General features: G+C 49.6%; 9 protein-coding genes across 9 annotated transcripts; 2 read left to right on the top strand and 7 right to left on the bottom strand.

Moving 5' to 3' along the window:
• Positions 1-352: 352 nt before the first annotated feature.
• On the bottom strand, positions 353-3,708 carry TRIVIDRAFT_203685 (uncharacterized protein; the record flags this gene model as incomplete). The annotated part of the gene is made up of 8 exons (XM_014098302.1): positions 353-412; positions 470-2,187; positions 2,244-2,327; positions 2,383-2,523; positions 2,995-3,202; positions 3,268-3,398; positions 3,456-3,612; positions 3,688-3,708. 8 exons carry the CDS (start codon positions 3,706-3,708, stop codon positions 353-355), a joined length of 2,520 nt encoding a protein of 839 aa, XP_013953777.1.
• Positions 3,709-5,216: 1,508 nt separating this feature from the next.
• On the top strand, positions 5,217-6,381 carry TRIVIDRAFT_181702 (uncharacterized protein; the record flags this gene model as incomplete). Its single annotated transcript, XM_014098303.1, has 2 exons — positions 5,217-5,247; positions 5,310-6,381. 2 exons carry the CDS (start codon positions 5,217-5,219, stop codon positions 6,248-6,250), a joined length of 972 nt encoding a protein of 323 aa, XP_013953778.1.
• TRIVIDRAFT_89625 (uncharacterized protein) lies at positions 6,353-8,751 on the bottom strand (the record flags this gene model as incomplete). Its single annotated transcript, XM_014098304.1, has 3 exons — positions 6,353-8,329; positions 8,397-8,512; positions 8,727-8,751. 2 exons carry the CDS (start codon positions 8,480-8,482, stop codon positions 6,601-6,603), a joined length of 1,815 nt encoding a protein of 604 aa, XP_013953779.1.
• A 1,002-nt stretch (positions 8,752-9,753) lies between these two features.
• On the bottom strand, positions 9,754-10,274 carry TRIVIDRAFT_46711 (uncharacterized protein; the record flags this gene model as incomplete). Its single annotated transcript, XM_014098305.1, has 2 exons — positions 9,754-10,184; positions 10,238-10,274. 2 exons carry the CDS (start codon positions 10,272-10,274, stop codon positions 9,754-9,756), a joined length of 468 nt encoding a protein of 155 aa, XP_013953780.1.
• Positions 10,275-10,930: 656 nt separating this feature from the next.
• Positions 10,931-15,009, top strand: TRIVIDRAFT_46311 (uncharacterized protein; the record flags this gene model as incomplete). The annotated part of the gene is made up of 5 exons (XM_014098306.1): positions 10,931-11,252; positions 11,309-12,160; positions 13,518-13,534; positions 14,050-14,477; positions 14,595-15,009. 5 exons carry the CDS (start codon positions 10,931-10,933, stop codon positions 15,007-15,009), a joined length of 2,034 nt encoding a protein of 677 aa, XP_013953781.1.
• A 535-nt stretch (positions 15,010-15,544) lies between these two features.
• TRIVIDRAFT_46710 (uncharacterized protein) lies at positions 15,545-17,234 on the bottom strand (the record flags this gene model as incomplete). Its single annotated transcript, XM_014098307.1, has 4 exons — positions 15,545-15,666; positions 15,736-16,170; positions 16,249-16,306; positions 16,374-17,234. The coding sequence occupies 4 exons, from the start codon at positions 17,232-17,234 to the stop codon at positions 15,545-15,547; spliced, it is 1,476 nt and encodes a 491-aa protein (XP_013953782.1).
• A 1,440-nt stretch (positions 17,235-18,674) lies between these two features.
• TRIVIDRAFT_156699 (uncharacterized protein) lies at positions 18,675-20,186 on the bottom strand (the record flags this gene model as incomplete). Its single annotated transcript, XM_014098308.1, has 2 exons — positions 18,675-19,190; positions 19,800-20,186. 2 exons carry the CDS (start codon positions 20,184-20,186, stop codon positions 18,675-18,677), a joined length of 903 nt encoding a protein of 300 aa, XP_013953783.1.
• Positions 20,187-20,801: 615 nt separating this feature from the next.
• TRIVIDRAFT_156499 (uncharacterized protein) lies at positions 20,802-21,128 on the bottom strand (the record flags this gene model as incomplete). Its single annotated transcript, XM_014098309.1, has 1 exon — positions 20,802-21,128. A coding segment is annotated over one exon (327 nt), but the record flags the coding sequence as incomplete, so codon positions are not given.
• A 1,570-nt stretch (positions 21,129-22,698) lies between these two features.
• Positions 22,699-23,643, bottom strand: TRIVIDRAFT_156208 (uncharacterized protein; the record flags this gene model as incomplete). The annotated part of the gene is made up of 1 exon (XM_014098310.1): positions 22,699-23,643. The coding sequence occupies one exon, from the start codon at positions 23,641-23,643 to the stop codon at positions 22,699-22,701; it is 945 nt and encodes a 314-aa protein (XP_013953785.1).
• Between the last annotated feature and the right edge of the window lie 1,103 nt (positions 23,644-24,746).

The following is a 24,746-nucleotide window of genomic DNA, read 5'->3' on the forward strand; positions in this document are numbered from 1 at the left end:
TGCTTGATAAATCTCCGTCTAGCGGCATGGCTTGCTGTTAGGAGGACACTGACATGGACCTCTTAACGAGGATTGCTTATATAATTCCAACATTTGAGCATCAAGAGCTTATATATAAAGGCGCAAATTTTCATCAACCATATTTTCCGTAAACTCCAATGCCCTTAAAACATATCTACTTTTCCATAGGATATCAGTTCGTTACCAGCCGTCATAAGCCGTTGAAATCACGCCCACCAGACCAAGGAATAGATGTAAACTCCCACAAGGCAAGATGCAAACACGCAAGGCCAAAACACCATAACCCCCCTTCGCTGTATGAAACCCATTTCCCTCACCTGAGCGGCTCTCCTTATAAATCTCCTTTGATCTTCTTGGTTGCTTTTGCTGTGCCAATATGCGTATTGTGCACCTAAAGCATGGTTAGCCAAAACATTCTACTGGTTGAGATTGCGGATCTAGTCCTCACCTTTGTGGCAAATCTCAAGCTGGTTAGGGTCTCCTTCAGATGAGTCTCCAATGGTGATACCATGACGAACATGAGTGTTTTGCTGTTTCCGCCCAGGCTGTATTGCAGCAGGTGTGTGAGCTTGGAGTTTCGATACGGAATATGGCCTGATCCTCTTCCTAGAGCTTCAATCACATCTCCCAGGCAACTCAAGCTCTTGTTGATATTCTGTGTCTCCTTCATCCTTTCGCCCTCGACTTGCGAATGCTTCAGGCGTTCAGATCCAGCTAGATCAACCAAGTTGAGAGTGCCCTCACATCGTTCGCCCGTTGCTGAATTTTCGCCAATGAGTTTGAGGATGAAAATGCTGTGAGACCGAGAGGACCGCTCGTTGGCCTTTGTGGCCGCTACGGACCGATTCTTCTGTGCCTCTTCCAGCATCAATTCCACAGTGTCGGCGGAGTTTAGCTGAACCGATTTGCAGCCTATAATGGTCGTCTGCTTTCGAATTTCATCATGTCGGATTTCGAGTTTCCTTGTTAGTCGCCCGTCGGCAGTGCGCTCGTTGGGTGTTAACAAATCGTTTAGTTCTTCATTGTAAACCTCGACGAATGATCCCTCCAAGGTATAATCCCACGACTTCTCCTTTAGCTTAGTTACTGTGTCGTATATCATGTGTGTAGCTCGCGGAATCATGCCATCCGGTGATGACATGGTATACGTCTTTCCTGACCCTGTTTGGCCGTAGCAGAAAATACACACATTGTAGCCGTCCAGAGCGCTTTGTACCAGCTGAGATATTTCGTCAAAGATTTCATTGTTTTGTATCTCGGGTGTAAACACTCGATCAAATTCGAACGGATAGCTCTTCCTCTGAACAACTCCAAGGCTGGTCTTCTCCTCAGGCCCAGCAACCAGGATCTCGGCGGAGGTCTTGTCGTCGGGATAGGCAAGCTGCGCCACCTGGCCCTCGCTGTTTCCAAGAGGTGGTCGAACTCGACACATGACGCGGATATTGCCCTTGAGCTCTTGATACTTGTTGAAGAGCACGCGACGCTCTGTTTCTTCCTTCATGAGCTTCTGTCGTGCTTCTTCGGCAAATCTCAGAGCATCTTGAAGCCTGTCCTCCATGGCGGCGAATGCATCGGATTGCGCCTTGGTGTCGGATTCGAGAAATTCGACTTGGGATCGGAGAGAGTTGATTTTCGCTTCCAGTGTCGTGTTGGATGCTGAGAGCTCGGAGATGCTCGTTTGCAAACTGCCGGTAAGCGCCTTCTCCCGCTGGAGATCTGATCGTACACCTTCCGCCTCTGAACGCATGTTCCGCACCTCTCGATCTTTTTTCTGCAGAACAATCTCCGCTTCCTGTTGCTCATTTCCCATTTTGCTTCGTAGGTTTTGAAGCTCTTGTTCTCGTTTCTGCTGCTCATCTCGTAATTCTTGCTGATGCCGTCGATTTAATGCGTCAATCTGTTGCTTATGATCATTCGCCTCTTGTGTTTTTAGCCGTTCGAGTTCCCGGCTCAGATCGTCCATTGCTGTCCGGTGTTGCCGCGAAAGATCGTCCAATTCGGCTTTGTGCTTTCTAGTAAGATCGTCAATTTGTCGAGAGTGGTCCCATTCAAGCTTCTCTAAATCGTGCTGCAATCTCCGACTTTCTTCTTTAGAGGCATCGAGATCTGATTTCAAGACTTCAGTCTTATCTTCTAGTCTTGACTTGTCGCTTTCCAACTCCGAGACTGGAGAAAAACATGTTAGCTGTAACCAACTCCGCAAGAGCTCAATCTGTCCATACCTCGCTTCGTCAGGAACTCGGCTGTGCTCTCCAATTTTGACTTGTCGCTTTCTAATCTTGCCTTGTAGCTTTCCAACTCCGAGGCTGAGACACAAGAAGTTAGCATCGTAGCAACCTAGGAAGCTCACTCAGTTCTTACCCTTTTTATTGACCAATTCCAGGGCATTGGCCATGTATGTTTTCTCCTGTTGTGTCGTGTGCACCATGGCGTCCGTTACGGTCTTCTTTAATTCTTGAAAGTGCAACTCCGTAATGCGGACTCGTTCATCGGCATCAAAGGCTACAAACCCAGTGAGGTTAGAATCCTTAGTTAAGAAACTGTTATAGCGCATGGGTGACTTGATGGGGGATTTGGTGGGAGAATTTGGTTTGAAATGAGCAATGCATCCTTGAGCCTTTTCCACCGGCCGTTTGACTTGCTTATCCGTTGGCATCTTAGAGGGACCTCCCTAGGTTCCCTGCACAGCTACCAAAGCGGACGGTGGCTGCTTGTTGCTTCTCTTTTCATTGCCAGGGCGGTGGATAGTGACGTTGCTAAAAGCAGATGCAGTGTCTGGAGGTGAGGTTGTCACTTGACTTGTGTTGTGGAGAGAGCCATTGTCCTCGAGACAAAGGTTGGTAAATCTTGTTGACAGAGAGCTGTCTCTGGTAGAGGACAATGACGATGAAGATTTTGTATTTCTGATCTTGCGGTGGGAAAGCGTGCTGAAAGCAATGCTGGTGAGATGCTCGTTGAGGACCATACCCTTACTATCCGTCGCATCATTCTCTTCCTCATCCCGAAATCCCTGTGCCGTCCGGGGCCGTGCTACTTGACTTTTCGATCTCGCATGATTGGGTCGTGTGATTGGTTTGGGAACTGATGATTTCTCCGCGGCGCCGTTTCGATCTGGACCAAAGGCCTTTGCGAAGCTGTTGCTTACTGAAGGGATTGTAGACGCCGGTCGCGGCAGTTTAAGCTATCATTACCTGTCAGCCATCGAACCACAGGAACTTTTACCTTTGACCCTTGAAGGATTCTTACTTGTGAGATGTTGGCCAAGGATTGGCCTTTGACGGCGGATCGTGGTATCTGAAGGCCCGATGTGGGAGTTTTTGAAGGATAGTCGAGTGCACGTTCAGAGAGGGGTCTGCGCTTGGCCTCGGATTGGGGCGCTGGCAAACGTCAGCATATTGAAAGAATGTTTATAGTATGTATCGCTGCTTTCGTACCGGACTGGGGGATCTCGCGCTTCAGGCCCCTCGTCTTAGGCGGCGCGGGGATGGACGACTGGGTTCGAGCATTCTGTTGTGACTCGCTCCATTCCGTCAGTCCTCCGGCATGCGCCGTCGGGCCTGGTAAGCGACTGATCTTGGAGGGTCGCGCGGTCTATGAGAGCATTGCAGTCAGTCTCTGACTCTTTGCTACACATTGGTGGTGCATTGATTCTGCGGGAGGGCGAACCTGGTTCTCGGTAGCGTCCATTGTAACAATAAGGGAAAAAATATCAACAAAGAAACCGAACGTTGGGGGTCGCGTCGAAACGATGGAGCACGCGCCCCGGCAACTGATATCACTGCACAGCAGGTGAGGATGTTCAAACAATGATGGAGATAGGAGCGTAGAATCGAAATGGAAGGTCTCTGCGGTACTGCAGTCCCCTGGCTCGGTTGTTGACGCAAGATTATTTGAATGGAGTGGCTTGATGCTTGATTTGCTGTTATCGGTGTGGAGAAGCGTCAAGAGCACGGACCATTGTTTTACTACTGCAGGACGTGTTGGCCGGGCAACAGTGGCTGAGGCGCTGTGGCTTGACTATTGGAGATTTGGGGCGCAGTCACTCTTACACCTTTCCTCACGCTACTGAATTCTAAGCTGGTGCCATTCAACCGTGGTGGCAATATGGAAGAATACAATAATAGTTCACATTAGTCGCCGCTGGTCCGTTGCAAGCGAAGATCAAAGCCTAGGGCTTGAGCCCGCCAGCGTTGGAAGGACACTCGGTAATGCCACTGATGGCGTCCATACTAATACCTCTTATACCACACCACGCAGAGTATACTCCAAGGTTTGGGTCTGTATAATGCCTCCTTTACACACCGATTGACAGCTCATCACCTGTCATAAATCTGCTTATTTCACATGTCAACTGCAATGACGTCTCTGGCCCGCCGAGCTTAGAGTCGCATGTAGATAGAGAAGCTTGGAGTGTCAAAAGAGGTTTAGTGTCACTGCCGCTTTGAAGAGATACACGACAATCACATGCCAGTTGATACATCTTGTCTGGATTTATAATATCTATGCGGCAGCACCGGGGGAAGCCAATGGGATTTGTATCAATTGCAACTGATCATGATACTTCATCAACAGACAAGGAGAGAGTCGTATGTGGTGATGGATGGTGAGTATCCTGGCACGGCTTCTGTGTGGGTACTCAAGCCTCTGTTAATCACGATGCCATAGAGATGGCATCAATGGTTCAAAAACTCCTCTCTATACATTTGATCTTAATAATAAGACCACAGTGGTCATTCCATACGTGTATGTTAGTATATATCGCTGCCAATCCGTCATCACATAGCACCTCTACACGCGAAACAAACCCCACCATCATACACACAAAGCTCTAAAAGCAGCGCTGCTGATGTAATCCCACCTCCAAACTTTCCAAAAGTCATCCCCAAAGTTATGGAGACCTCTTCCCATAGCTTCCCCCATTGTCTCACACAAAACCGCATCTCTACTACCAAGGTAGATATTCCACCTACCTTCTTCTCTCCTCCCCCTCCTTGACGATTCTCACAGTCGTTTTTTCTTTGTTAAGCGAAGAGGGGAGAAGAGCTCCATCCTCTTCAGCTTGGCTGTCTTCAATGTCTCGGTAGCGCCACGTTGTCTATTCGATCTTTCGATATTCGAACAAAGTCGCTTTTCCCCCCACATAGCAGTTGACGGATACGCGGAGGAGGTGAACCAAAGATTTAGCTGTGCTCAAGATGGAGAAATACAGCCAGTTTCGCGACAGAGGTAAGCACTTCCTTACTCATCTCTCGCTCTTCTATCTGCTTGGTACTCACTTATACGCAAAGCAACCGGCATCGCGCCCTTCCTCCCCGTCTCGTCCACCAGCTCGGCCATCTCGACGCTAACCCACGTCCTCCTCTTCCTCGTCCGCCTCCCCTTGTTCCTCACCTACGCGCTCGGCTACTTCCTAGTCTTCCACCCGCTGCCCCTCCCCGTCTTCGTCCGCAAAATCGCACTATGGGGCCTCATGGCCATTCCGGGAATCTGGTGGATTGACCTCCAGCTCGATGGTGTCAAGCGTGGCACCTTGTCCGAGCAGCCCCGCGAAAGGGTCCCCCATCCGGGATCCATTATAGCCGCCAACTTTACGAGCCCGGTTGATGCCATCTATCTGGCGGCTATATTCGACCCTGTCTTTACCGTCTCATATCCGGGGGAACGCAGAGTCAGGAGGATAGGACTGCTGTCAGCTGTGATGAAGGCGCTTGCGCCAGTCACTACGGAACCCGCTGAAACCGCCGACTTGGTGGACTTGAAAGACCTGGTTAAGCAGTATCCAAACCGTGTCATCGCCGTATTCCCTGAATGCGGCACCACCAACGGCAAGGCCATCTTGCCATTTAGCCCCAGCATTCTCCAAACTCCAGCAGACATGCACATCTTCCCCGTAAGCATTCGCTATACCCCCTCCGAAATTACGACACCCATTCCCGGGCAATGGCTACGCTTCTTGTGGATTCTGCTTTCTCGACCAACGACCTGCATCCGTGTGCGCATCGCCGAGGGACAAACCAACAAGGCTGCCGCAAAGTCTGGCAACAACGGCTCCATCGCTGGATCTAGCGATTTGACGTATAGGGGCGGAGCAAGCACTGGCATCAATAGTGAAGAACAGAAGCTGCTGGATTGGATAGGAGAGGCACTGGCGAGGCTGAGCAGAGTCAAGAGAGTGGGTTTGACAATGAAAGACAAGGCTGCATTTGTTCGGGCGTGGACTGGAAAATAGGTATGATTTAAGACTCGAATCTGTTTGACTGGTGTATGTAGGTTATTGAGGTATTATACATTGTAGCTTTGTAGCTTTGAATGCGTTGTAATGTAGGATGCAGCATAGCAAGAACCAGATTTCGTTTTGCCACAAGACGACGCCCATCAATCAATATTGGGTTACACATGCGTCACCGTTTTATGAGAATTTCTTCTGAATCTTAACATATATAAAGGAAAATGTTCTCGGCCCTCTCAAGCCAATCCATCGGATATCCAAACAAAAACTCCTCATGCATACTCAAAATAACGAAGCATCATACTAAGCACACCCTTCCTTTTTTCTCTTCCTTTGCTGCGTCCCCCAATTTAAGCAATCGGGCCATCCGTGACACAACCGGTGCTGGCGTCGCTAACCAGCTTGGCGTATTTGGCCAGCGTTCCCTTGGTGTATCTGGGTGCGGGAGGCTTCCACTCCTTTCTCCGCTTCTCCATCTCCGCCTCTGAAATCTCCAGGTCAATGATTCGCTGATCGGCATCAATGGTGATCTCGTCGCCATCCTTGACGAGGGCAATGGGGCCACCCTCCATGGCCTCAGGAACAATGTGTCCGATGATGAAGCCGTGAGAGCCACCGGAGAAACGACCGTCAGTCAAGAGCGCAACGTCCTTGCCCAGTCCAGCACCCATGATGGCTGAAGAAGGCTTTAACATCTCGGGCATACCGGGGCCACCCTTGGGGCCATCGTAACGGATAATGACGACGGTCTTCTCACCCTTCTTGATCTCACCACGCTCCAAGCTGGCAATGAAGTCAGACTCAGCATCGTAGCAACGAGCCTTGCCAACAAATCGGAGACCCTCCTTGCCAGTGATCTTGCCAACGCAGCCACCAGGAGCCAAAGAACCACGCAGAATCTGGATGTGGCCGGTGGGCTTGATGGGCTTATTGAAAGGTCGAATGATGTCCTGGTCGGCAGGGAAATCGGGTGCACTCTCAACGTTCTCCTTCATAGTCTTTCCGGTAACAGTGATGCCAGAGCCGTCAATGAGGCCCTCCTTGAGGAGATACTTGAGTAGGCCTGGAGTACCACCAATCTTGTGCATATCAGCCATGACGTACTTGCCGGACGGCTTCAGATCCGCAAGGAAGGGGATGCGGTCAGAGACAGCCTGGAAGTCATCAATGGTCAACTTGACACCGACGGAGTCAGCAATGGCAATCAAGTGAAGCACAGCGTTGGTGCTTCCACCAAGAATGGTAGTGACAATCATGGCGTTCTCAAAGGCCTGTCGGGTGAGGATGTCGCGAGGGCGGATGTCCTCCTTCAGGAGGTTCCGGATGGCAGCGCCGACATTCTCGCACTCAGCCTTCTTTCTGGGGTCCTCAGCAGGGCTGCTGCTGCTTCCAGGCAGGGTCAGACCCATGGTTTCGATAGCCGTCGCCATGGTGTTGGCCGTGTACATGCCACCGCAAGCACCGCTTCCGGGACACGCGTGTCGGATGATGTCGTATCGCTGATCTTCGGTGATTTCGCCAGAGATGTACTGGCCGTAAGCTTGGAATGCAGAGACAATGTCAATGGACTCGCCGGCCTTTGTGCATCCGGGCTGGATGGTGCCACCGTAAACCATGATGCTAGGTCTGTTGACACGGCCCATGGCAATGACGACACCGGGCATGTTCTTGTCACAACCGGGCAAGCTGACATTGGCGTCGTACCATTGTCCGTTCATGACGGTCTCGATACTGTCGGCAATGATTTCTCTGCTCTGCAGCGAGTACCGCATGCCGGTGGTGCCCATGGAGATACCATCACTGACACCAATGGTGTTGAATCTGTAGGGAACAAGGCCAGCCTTGGCCACAGACTCCCTGACAAGACCGGCAAGATCCATCAGGTGCATGTTGCAAGGGTTTCCCTCGTACCAGACGGAGGAGATACCGACCTGCGCCTTGTTCAGGTCGGCGTCTGTGAGACCAGTGGCGTAAAGCATGGCCTGGGATGCACCCTGGGACTTGGGCTGTGTGATGGTCGCGGAGACCTTGTTGAGCTTCTCGTCCGCATATCGGGCTGATGAAGTTGACAGCAGGCGGCTGCGGCGCTGGTTGTCAGCAGGTGTGCTTGGTAGTTGCATTGTCCCTGTTTCTGGATTTTACTTACGTCTGATTTCTTGAGGAGAGAGTGCCAGCTCTTGAAAGGACGTTCAAGGCCCTTGACGGCGCCTTGAGCAGCTTTCGGGAGAGCATCGTGACGATGTGCTGGTGGAAGATTGGGTCCTATTATCGGAGCAAGAATTAGATCACTGCTGGGCGAACGAGCCACGTCGCATTCCACGCTGGAAAAAGAGAAAAAAACCAAGCAATTGCACCAAGATGGCTCCGGTGAATTGAAGGAAGCAAGGGATGATGTTCTCCCAGCCAGCGCCGCAGAAGAAAAAAAATATCCTGTACTGCAGATCTCGGATGCCTTGGACAGCCCACACTGACGTACCTATCAATCAATTGATGAAGCAAAATCCCAGTGTCTCTCGCCAATCTCCAAGCTTGAGTGCTGCTGAGGATCGAAGCAAGTCCAAGTGCAGCCCGAATGACTCTTCAGAAGTCAATGCCCAAACTAGTCGGACCGCAATGGCTGACGTGAGTCTCCGATTTTGGGGTTTGTCCCTGTGATCTTCCCTGTGATCCCGAGAGCTGCTTGCGGGAAGCTCCCACTAAGAGATCGCAGCGGGAAAAATTATTGCCCCGCTCTGGCACTGAAGCTGCGAGAGAGCAGCTAATTGGAGGTGTCTGATTGGCTGCAGCGGCCTTGTAGCGGCCAGACCCCCTGCTAGAGGCAACATGGCCAGATTCCCTGCAGGGCTGCATCTGTCTGACTGACATGAGAATCGAGATTCATGTAGTAATATGCTGGACTGCTTTACGAGGGCCAAAGCTTTGTTGGCTCTACAATGACATATGCAAGGCTGGGTTAGTGAGCTTCAGTAGTGATTTCAGCTACTGCATCTTGCGACAAAAGGATTCCCATGTGAAGCCAAGAGAAGCAAATTCCCTGGCGAAGCTGTCCCACTTGAAGCAAGTTGCCAGTGGAGATGCACAGCTTGCGACGAGCCGATATCGGCAGCCTAGAATATCTCGAGAATAGAGTAGTAGGTACAAGTAGCTGTCCAGAAGGTGATTTCAAATAATAATTACCTAGATAGGGCAGAATTCATTACTAGCAGTTTTCCAGAAAGACGTGTTTATTTTCCAACACGATCGAGTATCTAACGTAATCAATGCATGACTAACCATTGGTATCCATCTTACACGAGTGCTGGATCACCCAACAGCATCTCCATTGGATTCATTCTTACATACAGCCAAAGCTCAAGCCCTATCCTTGAGATTTAGATAGCCTCGCTTTTAACTTATTGGGAATACAGGGCACGAATATGCTTGCACTTCTTCGGAGACACACCTACGGCGCTCATATCCTTTGCCTGCAATTCAGCGCAAAACGCATTGCTGGGTCTGTGTCATTAATACTTTGTCTCCTCCTCTTCCTTCTTTGGCTGAGGCTCTTTATCCTTTCTCGTTGTGAATACCTCGTCAATAACTCCTAGCTCCAGTGCTTCCGTGACACTTAGGTATTTGTCCCTCTCCATGAGATCGTTAATCTCCTCCAGGCTATACTTGTCAAATCCCTTCGCCTTATTCAAGTGGTATCGCATAATTTGGTTGGACTGCTCCCGTATCTTTTGTATTTGGTTCGCGTAAATCAAAATGTCTGAAGCCTGCCCTCGAGTACCGCCCAATGGCTGGTGGATCATGATGGAGCTATGTGGAAGAGCGCAGCGTTTGCCTGCCTCGCCACCAGCTAGTAGGATAGCTGCCATGGACGCAGCACCTCCAATACACACGGTCGCGACGGGAGATTTGATATAAGTCATCGTGTCGTATATCGCCATGCCTAGAGCTGTTGTGAATCTTTGTAGCCGTGTCGTGGAGAGGGGAGAAACGCACCTGACGTGACAGAGCCACCCGGTGAGTTGATGTACATCGTAATGGGTTTATCGGGAGAGTCTGATTCCAACCAAAGAAGCTGTGCTACTATGGAGGCTGACATATAGTCATCGATTTCGCCGTTTAGACATATTATTCGTTGCTGGGTTGGTTAGAAGCTGCACGTCCAAGTCTCGTGATCGTGGGCATAGACATACCTGTAGGAGCTTTGAAAAGATGTCCCCTCGAAAATGTAAGTACATTGATCACTTAATTGATAGTCCGAAAGCGAGCGTACATGTTTTCCTGCCAGTTGCCTGTTCCCTTTTAGCCCATGTTCACGGCAACAGCGCGTATGCCGCCGCTTACCGAAGTCTCTTCGATATACGGCATAGGGATGTTCATTGACGGAGAGGTGCTGGCGGAGCTGGAGAATCCAAACGATCTTGCATGTCGAATAGGGATCGCCCGCAGGCCTGGTAGCAATCTGGATCGTAGCATTTCGGAAGGGAGCTGATGTATGACAGAGAGAAGCTGGTGAATGACGAAAGTAGCTACAAAGGTACGAGGTATGTCATGATGCTATAGCCTGTTCTCCACAATATCTTATCTCAACCGAGCTTATCGTTATCGCGTGTCACTCAAAAATTGATCGCATGCACAAGCTGCACTACACACAAGAGACATGAATCTTTGGAATTCGGTCGACAGGCGATGAAACGATGCACGGTGCTCCGCCCAAATAGCTTTGGGACACTGGGGCTTCGCCAGGCTCAACGATGGCACTCATACGATAAAGCCTCCCTGACGAGAGAGGCCCTCTTACAGAAAGTCGAAGCCGGCCTTGGACGCGATGCAGACGGCGAGTCATTAAAGGTTAACCCTGAGGCCAAGACCATCTCGACGGCAGCTGGAGATCTTCCCATCTCGCCGATATTCGATCCAGCATGGATGCAGGCCAGGCGGAAGACTGCAAAGGCCGCTCCTGGTCCGCCACTCGGCAGGTTTCGACGGAAGCTGGCAAACAATCCATTTGGTATGGCAAGTTTGTTCCCATGAGAGGAGGACGAGGAAGAAGCTGATTCAGAGTAGCGCAGGCTCTTGCTACACCAATACGAAGATGTCCAAGCAGCGCAACCAGCTTACCCCGCTACTTCCTACAAGACTTTGAGCTTATAAAGCACCCGACATCCGGCGCACCCTGGTGGGCTCCCGGCCCGTTATCTTTTGAGCATGTCCAGCCCATGAAACGATTAGACGAGGCACAAGCCAATACTATTGGTAACGGACATGATGGAGAGGCCCCTGCACCGGAGCCCATGTCAGCCCCTGTGGCAGGCCGAAAGGATAACGCAATAGATTCGGAGAAGGACGTCCGGCGGCAGCGGAGAGCACCCATAACAAGCTACATGCTAAACCGCAAGCTGCTGGTTGATATGGTTGGTGGCCCGAACAAGAAATATCTCGCAATGCTGCTTGCGGCCCGAAGTGGCATGGCTATTGCCCCGGACAGTAAGACTGCCGTCTGGAGGGAGGATATGGGAGATGTGCTCCTGCAGATGATGCGTCAACAGGCAACAGATGCGCTAGCTACTCGCGGCAACCGGTTACACGAGCCCAAGCACAAATTCATCGAACCCTGTGCCAATTGGAAAGATGTGGAAAGCGTCAGATTGCGGGGCTGTGTTCTATGGCTGCCGGAGAAGAAGAAGGATGTGGCAGATCAATACGCAACACTGGATATCGAGGGGGCTCAATACGGAAAGAAGATGGTTGTGCATAATCTGCATTGGCTACTTGGCGAGCGGGAGGTGCAGCGGTTAAGAGATTCGGCTCAACTGTTTCGAGATGGAGAAATATTCGTGCTGAAGCAGTGGCCAAGCACGAGTGTGATGAAGCTGCATCTCTTACTGTGGAGGCTGCACGGTTATCTGGCGGAACCAGGTGCAGGCGGCTCCTCACGGCAGTGATGACGGAGGTGATGCTGCTATGGGCATAATATCAGCGCGACTGCCGGGCTCACCTGGACCTTGCGTATCTGTATGGGTACGAGGATGAGTCGAAATGAAGCACGGATATCGACATGTGGGAGAGAGAGGACTGTGGGATGGAGAATGGACGCCATCGCGTGTGCGCCACCAGCAACAGGCACGGTAGTAGCTGTCAGTTCATGTATCTGCAAGTTCATGCTGCTACTACGACAGTGCTTGACTACTGCTTCCGCTTTACTCACCTTGCATTGGATACTACTGGACGGTCCATCCCTTGCACACATGTGAGGCAGATCCATGACACCCATTCCAAAGGAGCAATCCCAAACCAAGCTGACCACTCACAGCGCGCCCTGCGCCCCGGAGTGGCCGGTCCCTGGGGCGGACTTCGGAAGGATGGAAACTTTGGCTTCTTTGCAACTACAGAATCGGAAATCCTTGTTCCATCCTAGCTCTAGGGCAGCGTTGTACGGAACCACAGACAAACGATTACAGTGCGGCACAGCACAGCTCGGGCCCGGAGCCGCGGAGTGCGCTTTTGGCGAGCCTCCGCCCATGTACGAGTAATCCACTGGACAGTAAGCAAACTTAGCAGCGGGTGCGAAATCTCGGCGGAGATCAGGGGCCCACATGGCTGGAGGCTCAGGATTTTTTTTGTTGGGTGAATCGCATACCAGTGGCAATACCTTATTTGTGCCGAGCTCATACAGGTACAGGTACGGCACGTACAGGTTATACGGAGAGGAGCAATGTGAAGAGATGGGGGGGATGAGTTGTCAATTGCGCAGTCTTGGATCGGGCATAAGCTGGTCATGTGTGTGAAAGTGCGATGGAATGTCACGGGGCCAATTGTTTCTTCAGGATTCAGCCATTCTCCGAGATCATTGTTCTCTTTCGGACTCCGAAGATGATTCACTTCTACGGAGTACTTGCAGACGCACGGAGGGCCATTGGTGCTTAGATCCGCGCAAGGCCCTTTGAAACTCGAATCGATTCGCACAAGGGTTACTCGTCCAGAATCCATACCAGGCAGTTGAACACGGCCATTTCAGTCCCCGTCAGCCAGATCTCTGGAGAGGTCCTGTGCGGCATTGTGTAATATTCCGTGCTGCTCTGTCAGAGATTGAGCAAAATCCGTCGGCCGCAAGGTTAAAATATCGGTCCAGCAACGCTTGCCTTCCGTTTGCATTCCCTTCCTCTACTTAGCTCGCCATATTCTCGTCTCGCATCTCCCTCCGCGATCCCCCGCATGTAGGACAAGAGCCATTATCGGGGTGACGTCTCGGTGGACCCAACAAAAACGCATCGAGCCTCGTCTATTGACTTCGTCTAAACTCCCTTGGCTAAAGTCGCCGACTTACTGTAGCCGTTTCATATTCGCTGTGTTGCTCAGATTAAATTTAAAAATCGCCGAATGAGAGCTGCTTTCTGATCGTTCGGCTTCGGGTGATTGATTCAGCCATCAGGTGGTTTTCTTTTCCCCCGCAAACAGCAGCTTGGCGTTGTGAAGCAGCAAAACCGTTGAGATTAAGCCTCGCCTGCATACCAACGTTTTCACCCCAACAACCGCCTGGCCGGAGATCCACTGATAAGCGAGGCTAATTGCTCGACCCTGGGGAGCCGGAACTGGGCCGTTTTCAGTCATTCGACATTCTCGCGCTGGGTTTAATTTGATTTGACTACTCTACTCTATTGCCATCACTACCTCTTCCCTCATCTACCATCACCATCATCTTCGCTGGCCCTCTTCTCCTCCTCCTGTGTCGTCTACGCATCGCCGAGATCTTCACCTCATTGGCGCGTCTCAACAAAAACATTGATCCATCTTGGGCTTATCGATAGCTATCCACAATGCGCGGCGCCAATCCAGAGCTGATTCAGCCCGAGGACTGGGCTCGGCCAAACAAGCCCTCCTACAACACGCCCGTCTTTCTGATCCACGACGGCGGCGGCACCACCTTTGCCTACCACTGCCTGGAGATCCTCGGCCGATACATCTATGGCATCCACAACCCCTACTTCTACACCGGCGAGGTCTTCGAGGGCGGCATCCCCGAGATGGGCCGCATCTACGCGAAATGGATCCGGGACACGGTACTAGAAAAGGGATTTCCCGCCCAGCGAAGGAATCACGACGGCACAATCAGCATCATGCTTGGCGGCTGGAGCTTGGGCGGACTTCTCAGCATGGAGGTTGCGCGACAGCTGGCCGATGACGACGTCGTGCGAGTGTCTGGCATCCTCATGATCGACAGCATCTATCCGGGCAAGTCCACAGGCTACGTCCCTCTCGTTCCCACAGCCGGACCCCCGGTGAAGCGGTTTCCCGACATCGAAGCCCCCAAAATCAAGATCCGTGGCCTCAAGGTCGATGACGAAGGCTCTAGCGAAGAAGACACGTCGTCAGATGAGGCTTCAACAGATCGAGACGGCTTGACACAGAACCAGATCCTTTCCAGGCGGTGCATGGCCGAAGCGGTGCGCATGGTCCGACAATGGCGTCTTCCCGAGTGGCCCGGCAGACTCTACAACCGACGGCCGCGGGTGGTTCTCCTGCGTGCTAAAGAATACGTGCCGACAAAGGACGGCCGCATCGTGGGTCTGGACTTGAACCGAGAAGATGACTTGCTCGGCTGGGGCGATTACGATGAGGAGATGTTCTGCGACGTGTTGGACGTGGATGGTCACCACTTTGACATGTTTGCGTTTGAGAGGATAGATGCAATGACAAAGTCCATCAAGAAGGGCTTAGATAGGCTGGAGGAGTGTTCGCAGATGATGATGTTTAGCGACAGCTGGTAAACAGAGCAGAGCGTGCGTGCATGGGTTCTAGGCGTTGGCATTTCTTTCGTCATTGGTTTCATGGCAAGTGGGAAGCATTGGAGCATGGCTTGAATTTTATACCCGCATAAGTCGGACTGCATTTGGCCGGAGTTGGAGTTGCAACATGTTTTTATTTATTCTTTTTTTCATCTCTGATGGTAGCTATATTCAGAGAGGAGCCACTGGTTACGGCCGTTTGGATGGTCATATTATATCCCTTGCTATATATCATATGCATCAAGTTCATCCCCAACTATTGTTTTACTTGCGCCGTGCACTTTGGTGAAGAATGTCTTACAAGATCATCGCAGAATGAACGATAGGTTCACCAAGCCATTACGTATTATATGAATGTATTGACAGGTAATTATTCAGTGTCTATGGCTTCGTATTCCTGCTGTAAGTGAAATTCGCAAATAAACATCTCTCTTCTCCCAATCCTCCTCACTCAACTGTCTCTTCAACCAAAACAATCTGGGTATATCAAGGACCAAAGGCGCCAGCACAAACAACATCATATCGTCTCCAGGTTGGGGTCTCTCTCCAAAAGCGCCCGTATGGCCGCCATGCCTTTATTCGGCGCCGCAAAGTCGACCCAGTATCCTCCCTCACCCTTGGACATGATCGCAGCGCTTACTACAGACGCAAATGATGTTAGAAAGGGAACCGTGTTAACAAGAAAGAATAAAGATATGAACCACTTACATCGATTAGGATGGTTTCGTTCCAGCGAATGTCCAAAAATAAGAGGCGCCGAAGCAGCCCCATCAATCGTCTTCGCATCATCCCTGCTGCTCTCATCGCTATCCTTCTTTTCAGCAGCTTCCCCAGTCTTCTTAGCGCTGGCCACGGAGAAGTCGATGCCATGCCATGCGTTGCACCAATTCGTCGTGCTGTAGCTGAACTCCCACGGCTCACAGATGTGCATCGGCATGTGCCTTCGGAGGAGCTCCCGCGCCACCGCCAGACCGCGTTCGATTTTCTCCGGCTTGAGGGCTTCTAGCACGGCAAGACGGTTTCCGTAGGCGATTTCGGAGACTGGGGGCTTGGAGCGGCTGATTGCTGTGCGACTGACTGTGAAGACGGTGGCGTTGTGTAGGTAGTGGGAGGTTTTGGGGAGCAGAGGATGGTATCCGCGAACTGGCGAATGGTGTTAGTTGGGCATTGGTAGAGAAGAGGGTATATCGTATATGCGTCGTGAGACTGAGGAAAACTCACCGCTTGCTGGGCCTGTGATGACTTGCTTCTTGGGCTTTTTCCGATGCAAGTTGGCGAACTGGATTACAGAAAAACAGTATTAGCATCCACTTATGTATTTTGCAACAAGAATGGGCATCACATACCTTGGCGATAATCCCAACAACCACATCTCCATTCGTAATATTCGCCGCGTCAGCGCCATACTTTCCCTTCAACTCTATCCTCCATTTATCCCGCAGCCCATTGACTAATCCCACAGGTAAAAAGAGGGTACATCTCGTCTCTTTGGAGCGGACAACCAGCTCCGGGACGATTCCTATCAGCACCTCTGCTCTTTCTCTCTTTGTTCTCAACCGAAACTCGTATTTTTTGTGAAGTTCCTTGATGGAGATGTCTTTGTCGCCGTCCAGGCTGTCCTCGGGTAGTTCGATAAAAGGAAGGGGTTCTTTGCCCTTCATAACGTCTATCCAAGAATTGATAACGCTGCCATAACCGATCTGATCGCTCACACAGTGTGGTAGATTGAGAGTAACGATGGTGGCATTTGTGTAGTATGTGAGATGAACGAGCAACAGCGGCGTGTCTGGCTTGTCCTGGTCGCGTCTAACGGGCCAGTCAGACGGTATCCAGCATGGTTCCATGACAGTCACATCCGGAAATATCGTGATGCCTCTTTGCGGGTTATGCTCCGGCACGAGATTGGCATCTTCGAGCGTTGAAGCGACATTGCTGGTAGACCAGCTGAATATCTCTTTATCCTCGGGGAAGGGAGTGATGAGATGATACTGAAGCAAGCCATCGGCTCCGCTGGGCTTTATTTGTGCTCCAAGGAGAGGGACATGCGTCCTGATCAATTTATCCAGGGACGATTTCATAAATTCGCCATCGAGAATATCGCGGACGACAATAAAAACCAAGGAGCGAATGTTGTCAATGGGCCGCCATTGGTCTTTCGCAGAAATAGGAATGATCCTTTCACTGAAGGATTTCGTCTTGACGCTCATGATGTCGCTATTCCAGATATGTCACAACAACGATTCTGCTAGAAATGGGTGAAACAGTATGTCAAAAAATTGAACCATAATGCATTCCTATCGCCTAACTATATACAAGAGCTCCCTTGGTTGTCGTCAGCTTATAGCTTGAAGAGAGCGCTGAACTTAATTTCGTTCACCCTTGATTAGTGCTTAGGGGGCTTGATTTTATGCCACGATGGTACTGAAGAATCGTGTTTAGACCAAGAACAGGATAGTTGATGGTCACGAAACCAACGAATGCCAGTCACTGCAGCTGCTGGCATCTAGTACTTGTACGTCGGTAAGTAAAATCCTGTGGGCTAATAGCTCTCCATTGTCTCATCCTTTGCGCCCGCCATGGCAAATCATGTAAACGCATCAATCGCTCATAAACAAGCTCCAATTGAAGGATTCACAATAGCTCACCACCGCGGTATGTTGCTGCTGCACGCCACGTTGCCAAGCTCATTTTAGCGCTCTCTAAGCCTTGATGCCTAGTCTGTTTTGTAATCAGGCAAGTACGAGTAATCCTTCAAATGGCAAGGAATTGAATGATTCGTATCAGATATTCCTTGAATTGGCGAGCGGGCTGGCTTACAACACGGGTCGGCAATACGGAATATTGGGAAATAAGACAAGAAAGGTCAGGGCCAGTGTCATCAGAGCTCTTTAGTTAACCCCTTAGTAGATAAGTATATTCTTAATTGTTGACCTGACAGCTACCGGGGTGTGACATGGAAAGAACTGACGTCTTCAACTTCAGCAAAGCGTGATATAGTGGCGATGCCATTTAATTATGCAGCGAAACGAACTTCACAAATGAGGTTTCATTGGCAACCCTTTCGCCCGGATAACTGGACAGGACAAACCAAGGATATCATTGTTGCTTTAGATATGGAACTTTGCTGCGTTGACGTATCTTACAGTGTCAAGGGTATGGGTGCCGGGCTGTCAGATTTAATTACGAGCAATGGCCGTAAACCCTTGTACAACGGCCAAGCAATTTAGGGAGAGTTATTATCAAGGGCAAAATACCAATGAAAATAACTCCTTATCTTGTCAATGAATCTAAAATATTCATCGCAAAACGATATACTAGCTTGTGTCCTAGTTATAGTGATGACACATATAGTGGTTACGTTCTTCTCATAAACTCTAACCGTTTAGCTTTAACATTTATCGTATCGACCTGCCTGTATACCTTGAAGATCGCTTGTCATTACAGTATTCTCTTAGAAACTTATGAGCTTTTGTCTGACAATATGGACCGCCTGCAGAAGTATACTTTGCATTACGGAGTGCTGTCACATTCTTACTAAAGAAATAAGTAAATAATGATGATGCTGTTGGTTCCCAAAAGTGGAATTGATATTTTGTGAAATGTTATTGCATTCGTTTATATTGACCAAGTCTTGTGTACAACGTCTATCAAATGATAGGATATGAGCTCAACAGACGTTCTACCTCCTTATGTCCACTCCTGGCTGCCAACGATAACGGCGTCCGTCCAGAGCCATCTATTATGTCAGTATTAATGTTTGCATGTGCAAGCAGAAGATATATCACCGCCTTATGCCCGTTTCTGGCTGCCCAGAATAATGGTGTCCATCCATCCTCGTCTCTCGAATTAACATCAATCTCATCACGGGAAAGCAGTAACTCTACCACCGCCTTTCGCCCTTGTTCAGCCGCTCGGGACAGCGGTGTTCGTCTATCTGTATCTCTGGAGTCGACTTCAATCTTCTTACAATCAAGAAGTAACTTCACCACATCGTAGTGCCCTTGATCGGCTGCCCAAGATAGTGGTGTCCACCCTTTTATATCTCTTGAATTAATTTCGACATCTCTGCGGTCAAGCAACAGCTTTATCACAGCTAGATGTCCTTGTTCAGCAGCCCGCGATAGCGGTGTTTGCCCATAATCGTCTTTCGAATCAACCTCGACCTCATTGCGGCCAGCTAAGCGCTCCTTGGCGGCTTTGTAATGCCGTGTGATTTTTAATAGAAACAACCTTCGTCGATCTTTCTTTTCCGATGAGACCCCAGTATCGTTACGGTCAAGTAGTAGCTTCACTATGTTGTCTTGCCCATGCCACGCCGCCCATGATAATGGCGTCCTGCCGTCCCCGTCTTTCGAGTCTGGCTCGACATCCCTGCGTTCAAGTAGCAATTTCACAATGCTTTCATGCCCTGACCGAGCCGCCCATGATAAAGGTGTCCGGTTGTATTGGTCTTTCGAGTCTGCTTCGGCAATGTTGCGGCTGAGTAAAAGTTTCACGATAGTCTCGCGTCCTTGACCAGCTGCTCGCGACAGTGCTGTCCGTCCATATCTATCGCCTTGATCGGCTTCCCCGTTGTTTAAAGCAAGCAATGCCTCTAACAGCGCACCGTGCCCTTGATCTGCTGCAAACCACAGCGGTGTCCGCCCATGTTCGTCTCTCGAGTTAGCCATAACATTGTAGCGGATCAACATGTTGGCAATTGCCTCGTGTCCCTTTTCTGCTGCTCGCGAGAGCGCTGTCCGTTGCTGCTTATCCATAGAATCAGCGTTAACGTTGTTGCAATCAAGCAACATTTCTACCATGGATTCATGTCCTTGTTCAGCAGCCCATGATAGCGGCGTCCGCTCATCCAGGTCTTTGGAATCAGGCACGACGTCGTTGCGGGCGAGCAACATTTTGGCAACAGCCTTGTGGCCTTTTTCTGCAGCCCATGACAGTGGCGTCCGTCCATCCAGATCTTTCGAATCGGCCTCAATGCCATTACGAGAGAGTAGTAGCTCTACCACAGATTCATGCCCTTGTTCGGCTGCCAATGACAGAAATGTGCGATCTTTCTCGCACCTTGAGTTTATATAAGTCCCGGCTGTCAGCAATATCTCAACTGCCACAGTAAAGCCATTCCAAACGGCAGCATGTAAGACTTGAGCCTTGAATTCCATTGCTCTCTTTTCGTGAACAACGTCTTCTGAATCTTGGACGCCGGTACCTAAATTTAGCAGGACCCAGCCTTCTAATAAGTATAGAGATGGGTTGCTGGTCAGGCTGTTGACTAGCCGAATGGCAAGGTACGAAACCCTTGTATCTTGGTGGCAGCGACTCATATGATGCTTAAGGAAACACAGAGCGTAAACTGCGAACGGTCTTTTATCCAAGTATTTGGCATACTCGTAAAAGTGCTCCGAAATCCACGATTCAGTGGCAGGTAGCGTCTCTGTCAAAGTAGTGCATGCGACACAGAGCATGAGATACCGAATGCAGATTGTAGACATGAAAATATGAGCATCCTTGTCATCACTCATTCTCAAATCTGAGTTTGCGACGCATCCTCCGGAGCTAAGGAAAAACTCGGGCACAGTTTGATGCATCGCCTGAACAATTTCATTCCCCTTAGACTTGTGAGTTCGAGGGTACGAAGTGCCGGACTGGGTGTTTGCGAGGTAGGCACCATTAGGTTGCTTCACTTCTAAGAAGTTCCCTCCGCAATAAGTAATGCGTGTCCTGGTTGGAATTCGTGCCTCAAATACATCATCGGAAAGCTCAAATTCAATATCCGCAGTACGCAAGATCCCCAAAGCGTGCAGTAGCTCGTTCACCGTAAGTGGCCTTACCGCCCAGAGAACGATTTGGAACATTGATCTTGACTCTGAGATGAATGGCTTATTCTCACTCAAGCTCTCAAACATCAGCTTGTAGAAATCGTCCAATTCGGTTGGAAGCTGTTGGAGACATTGAAAAATGGTGTCCTCCGAGTCGCCGACTTCTATAGAAGACTTTAGTCGATCTCCAACAAGTTTCACCCAGAGAAACACCCCATGTGCGTTGTTAATGATGTACTCTGTGGCTTTAGCAAGAAGACGCGAAATATGCAGGTCGTCCAGCATAGAACGCGCGAACCGGGAAATATCTTCTACTGTCTCCTCGTGAAGCTGTATTATGTTATTGATGTTTTTTTGATGGACATCCAGCTGCTCCACCGGCCGGCTCGTTATGAATACTTTCATGATGCCATGTTTCATCTCAGCACAAAGCTGAAAGAGAGTTTTGAGAATATTGCGCCTATCGTCGTGCTCAGATTCATCCACTGCGTCAATAATTAAATAGAGCGGTCGCTGCAGAGGATAGTCGCGTAAAGACTTGAGAATCCGTTTTAACGATTCATACTCCCAGTCGACACCAGTTTCACTACGAGGCTGAAGACGATATTCCGATTGAAAGTGATAAAAGAAAGCTTGATCCTGATATAAAATATCATGGAGTATGGACCGAAGCATGTTGTAGTGACTTCTTTGAAGAATGTCCTCTCTATAGCTGTAAAAGAATCTGGCTATGATGGCTGAATTTGCATCTGGTTCTCGTTCCAATATATGTTCGTTAAAATACCGAGTAAGTGTGCTTTTCCCACTTCCTGGCTTTCCTTGGATTAGTAGCACTTGGGAGATGCCTGGCTTCGACCATGCTTTGTATTCTTCATGGTTCCAGAGCCACTCAAAAGTGCCTTTAGATGCCTTGATGATCTTTTCAAAGCGTGTGCTAACGAAGCAAAGACTAGAGAGACATTCTGTGGTTTATTAGAGTGGATTCCATGATGTATAAGAACAAGACTTGCAACCAAACCTTTTCTTTCCTTGTCATATTCGATATGAGGCAACCCATTAAATATTTGTGCAGTATCAGATTCTAGGCCGCTAGTGAGCAGAATTTTCACCTTGGAAGTTCTTTGTAAATCTTCTGCAAATGCGCGAATTTTCCGGATGAATTTTCCTCTCCGGTCGCGAATATGCTCAATTCCGTCGACAACAATCGACAATTCTGTACCCTGTTCTGTAGGCATGATGGCCCATAGCGCTGCCCATAGGCTGTCGTCCGGGGCCTCAAGTAAATTCTTTATATTGGAATCGGGGTCGTTTAAAGAAAACCGTCGTATTGAAGCTGCAGACAATCGGTTGAATGTATTACTCAAAATGGTCCGCAGGAATTTGCGGATGATTGACATCTGCTTAGCCTGCGGTGAAGCCGAGACAATTTGATAGGCAAGGGCTCTAATGAAGATTGCGATAGATGATCCTTTGACCGAGGCTGCGGAGCAGAAGTAGTACAAGGCAAACCGCGGTGTCGTTGAGGACTTCTCCATCTGTTGACGTAGGATGTAGGATGCCGCTTGGCGTATGTTACACTCAGGCGGCCCAGTTAGCCAAAGAATTCGAGAAGAGTCACCGGTGTCCCATTTTTTATAATCTGCATTTCTGAAAATCCAGTAATACTCTGACTTTTCACAAACCGGTGATGAATTATCGAGATTGTATTCTCCTTGATCTATCGCAGGCAAAATCGAAAGAAACCAACTCAACTTCACTGTATCAATGTTGGAATCGATCTCAGCTCGAAGTATTTCCTATGAATAAGAACTCAAGTCAGCCTCAGATCCTCTCTCGTCTTGAGAATTATGTCTCATCATACCGTCTTTGTAGTATCATCGACTATGCGAGCTATAGGTAGTTGAGCTTCCCGCACGGCTGCCAGGACTTCTCTAGCATAAGAAGCTGCAGCTGCCGCAGCATAAGGCTGCCAGATCTTGTTCTTGTGTGAATCCGCATAGTCGCAAATACCTCGGATGACTAGACATGGGAAACTGTTCATCAGTCCCGCTGCTTCCATCTCGAAACAAAGGACCCCTCCGAGCTTCGCGCTTAATTTGTCTCTAGTTATGCCATCTCTTATCACCTGATTTCCAGAAGCCACCGTACCGTAGTGAATAGCAACGTCTCGGTTTGGGGGGCTTCTCTTGATCAGTTGTTCGGTGTTGCAATTCTCGCACGCTGACCCTTCCACATGCTCATAGCTCGACTCAAATAACATGTCAGTGTTGGAGTTCTCAGGCGTGATCCCAAGTTGGCGAGTGACCCTGTGTAAATACTGCAAGAACTTGCTATTTCCAGAAAGGTGATCCGCTTGTATCTTTGAAAGGGCATCCAAGAGCACCATTGGTGGTGTATTGAGAAAACCTGTCGTTTCGAATTCTCCTGGTCGAGTTTTCCCAAAATCATACTGGACCACTCCGCCATAACCGTTACGTGGTTGACTGACCACTACATCTCCAAGCCGTATATCAGATTCTCTGCTTGGAACCCCGCCTCCAATGCCTACCAAGAGACCAAATCGGATCGACGTATACTTTGACATCAGCTTAGCCGCGACAGTGGCAGCAGCATTGGTTCCAGTTAAGCCTGCCGGCAGACACGCAATAACAACGTTATGATTGCCGATACGGCCAAGTGTGTACTGGCTACTATTGGCATCCCCATGTCTGCAGTCCAGCATCGCCTCTGCCGCAGCGCGTTCGAGAGGGAGAGCACAAATCCATCCTACCGTATATTCTGCGGTATTGTAACTGGACATCCCAATCCAAAGCTCGAAGGCCCGACTTTACTAGTCGGCGAATGAGAAGTCGCGACAGCAAAGCTGCTTCACCAGTCCACGCGGCACTTGCGAGCAATCTCACGTCTTGGCTTACCAATAGTGCGGGGGCCAAGAAGCGAGACGATTTCGCGTGCATACACCATGAATGCTAAGTCTCGGGTTATCAGCAGCGTCGGCAGCCGTATTAGGTTCTTCTACCCATGAGTGTCAAATGTTAATGATGAAGGATATGCCAGAATAGAATTTGTCCGTGCCGTGGTGGCTCGGTCAGTGAGGCCTCCTTATTCAGCTGGGGACAGGGTTGGTTAGCGGTATTCAAGGGAGGGCGGAAGACGGGAGTTGATGTAATATCTGTCACAGGGCTTGGTGTTGGTCGTCCAAAACAGACCCCATAATTAGAACAGTAAGTTGTTGCGTTCATGAATTAAATTTTCAAGAATTGGGTGTTAAATAATGCTTGCCCAGCCTCACTTTCAAGTAACACAGAGCCTCGACTGTGCGAACCACATGCACGAAGCACATGCAGCAGTTCGCCCTAAAGGAGCTCATGGTTAGTACGCGTAAACATGTATTTGTACCCGCATCAAAGCGCAGTAGGATTCATTTGAGCGGGTAATCAGTACAGGGTGCCTAGTAATAGGCAGAATAATGGAGAACGGAACCCCTCCTCATCAATGTAACATTCAATTCAGTTCTTACCGTCATCCATCTTCTGGTAAGTTAACAGAGGTTGATATCAAAATAGCTTGTAGTATTTGGTTCGTCTCAATCAGCTAGCCTTGTTTTTCGCGATTGATGCTCGCATGTGTAAATCCCCAAGAGATGAGCAAAGAACCATGATATTTATCTACTCTTTGCAATGCTGTGTGTTAACACGCCTACGACGAACAGGTTTTCAACGCGATATTAGCCCATCAAACTCGCTGTTTCTCCTGGATAGGACGGGTATTTCCCAGCTTCTGTAACCACCGCCTCCATCACAACTCTATCGACCATCTACATATTCATATAGCCCTCTATTTCTAATCCTCTACTTCAGTCAGCATCCAATCGAGTGGATCTGATCAGAGCGGCGACGCTAG

Source organism: Trichoderma virens (assembly GCF_000170995.1).
Source record: "Trichoderma virens Gv29-8 chromosome Unknown TRIVIscaffold_83, whole genome shotgun sequence".
NCBI classification, from domain to species: Eukaryota; Fungi; Ascomycota; class Sordariomycetes; order Hypocreales; family Hypocreaceae; genus Trichoderma; species Trichoderma virens.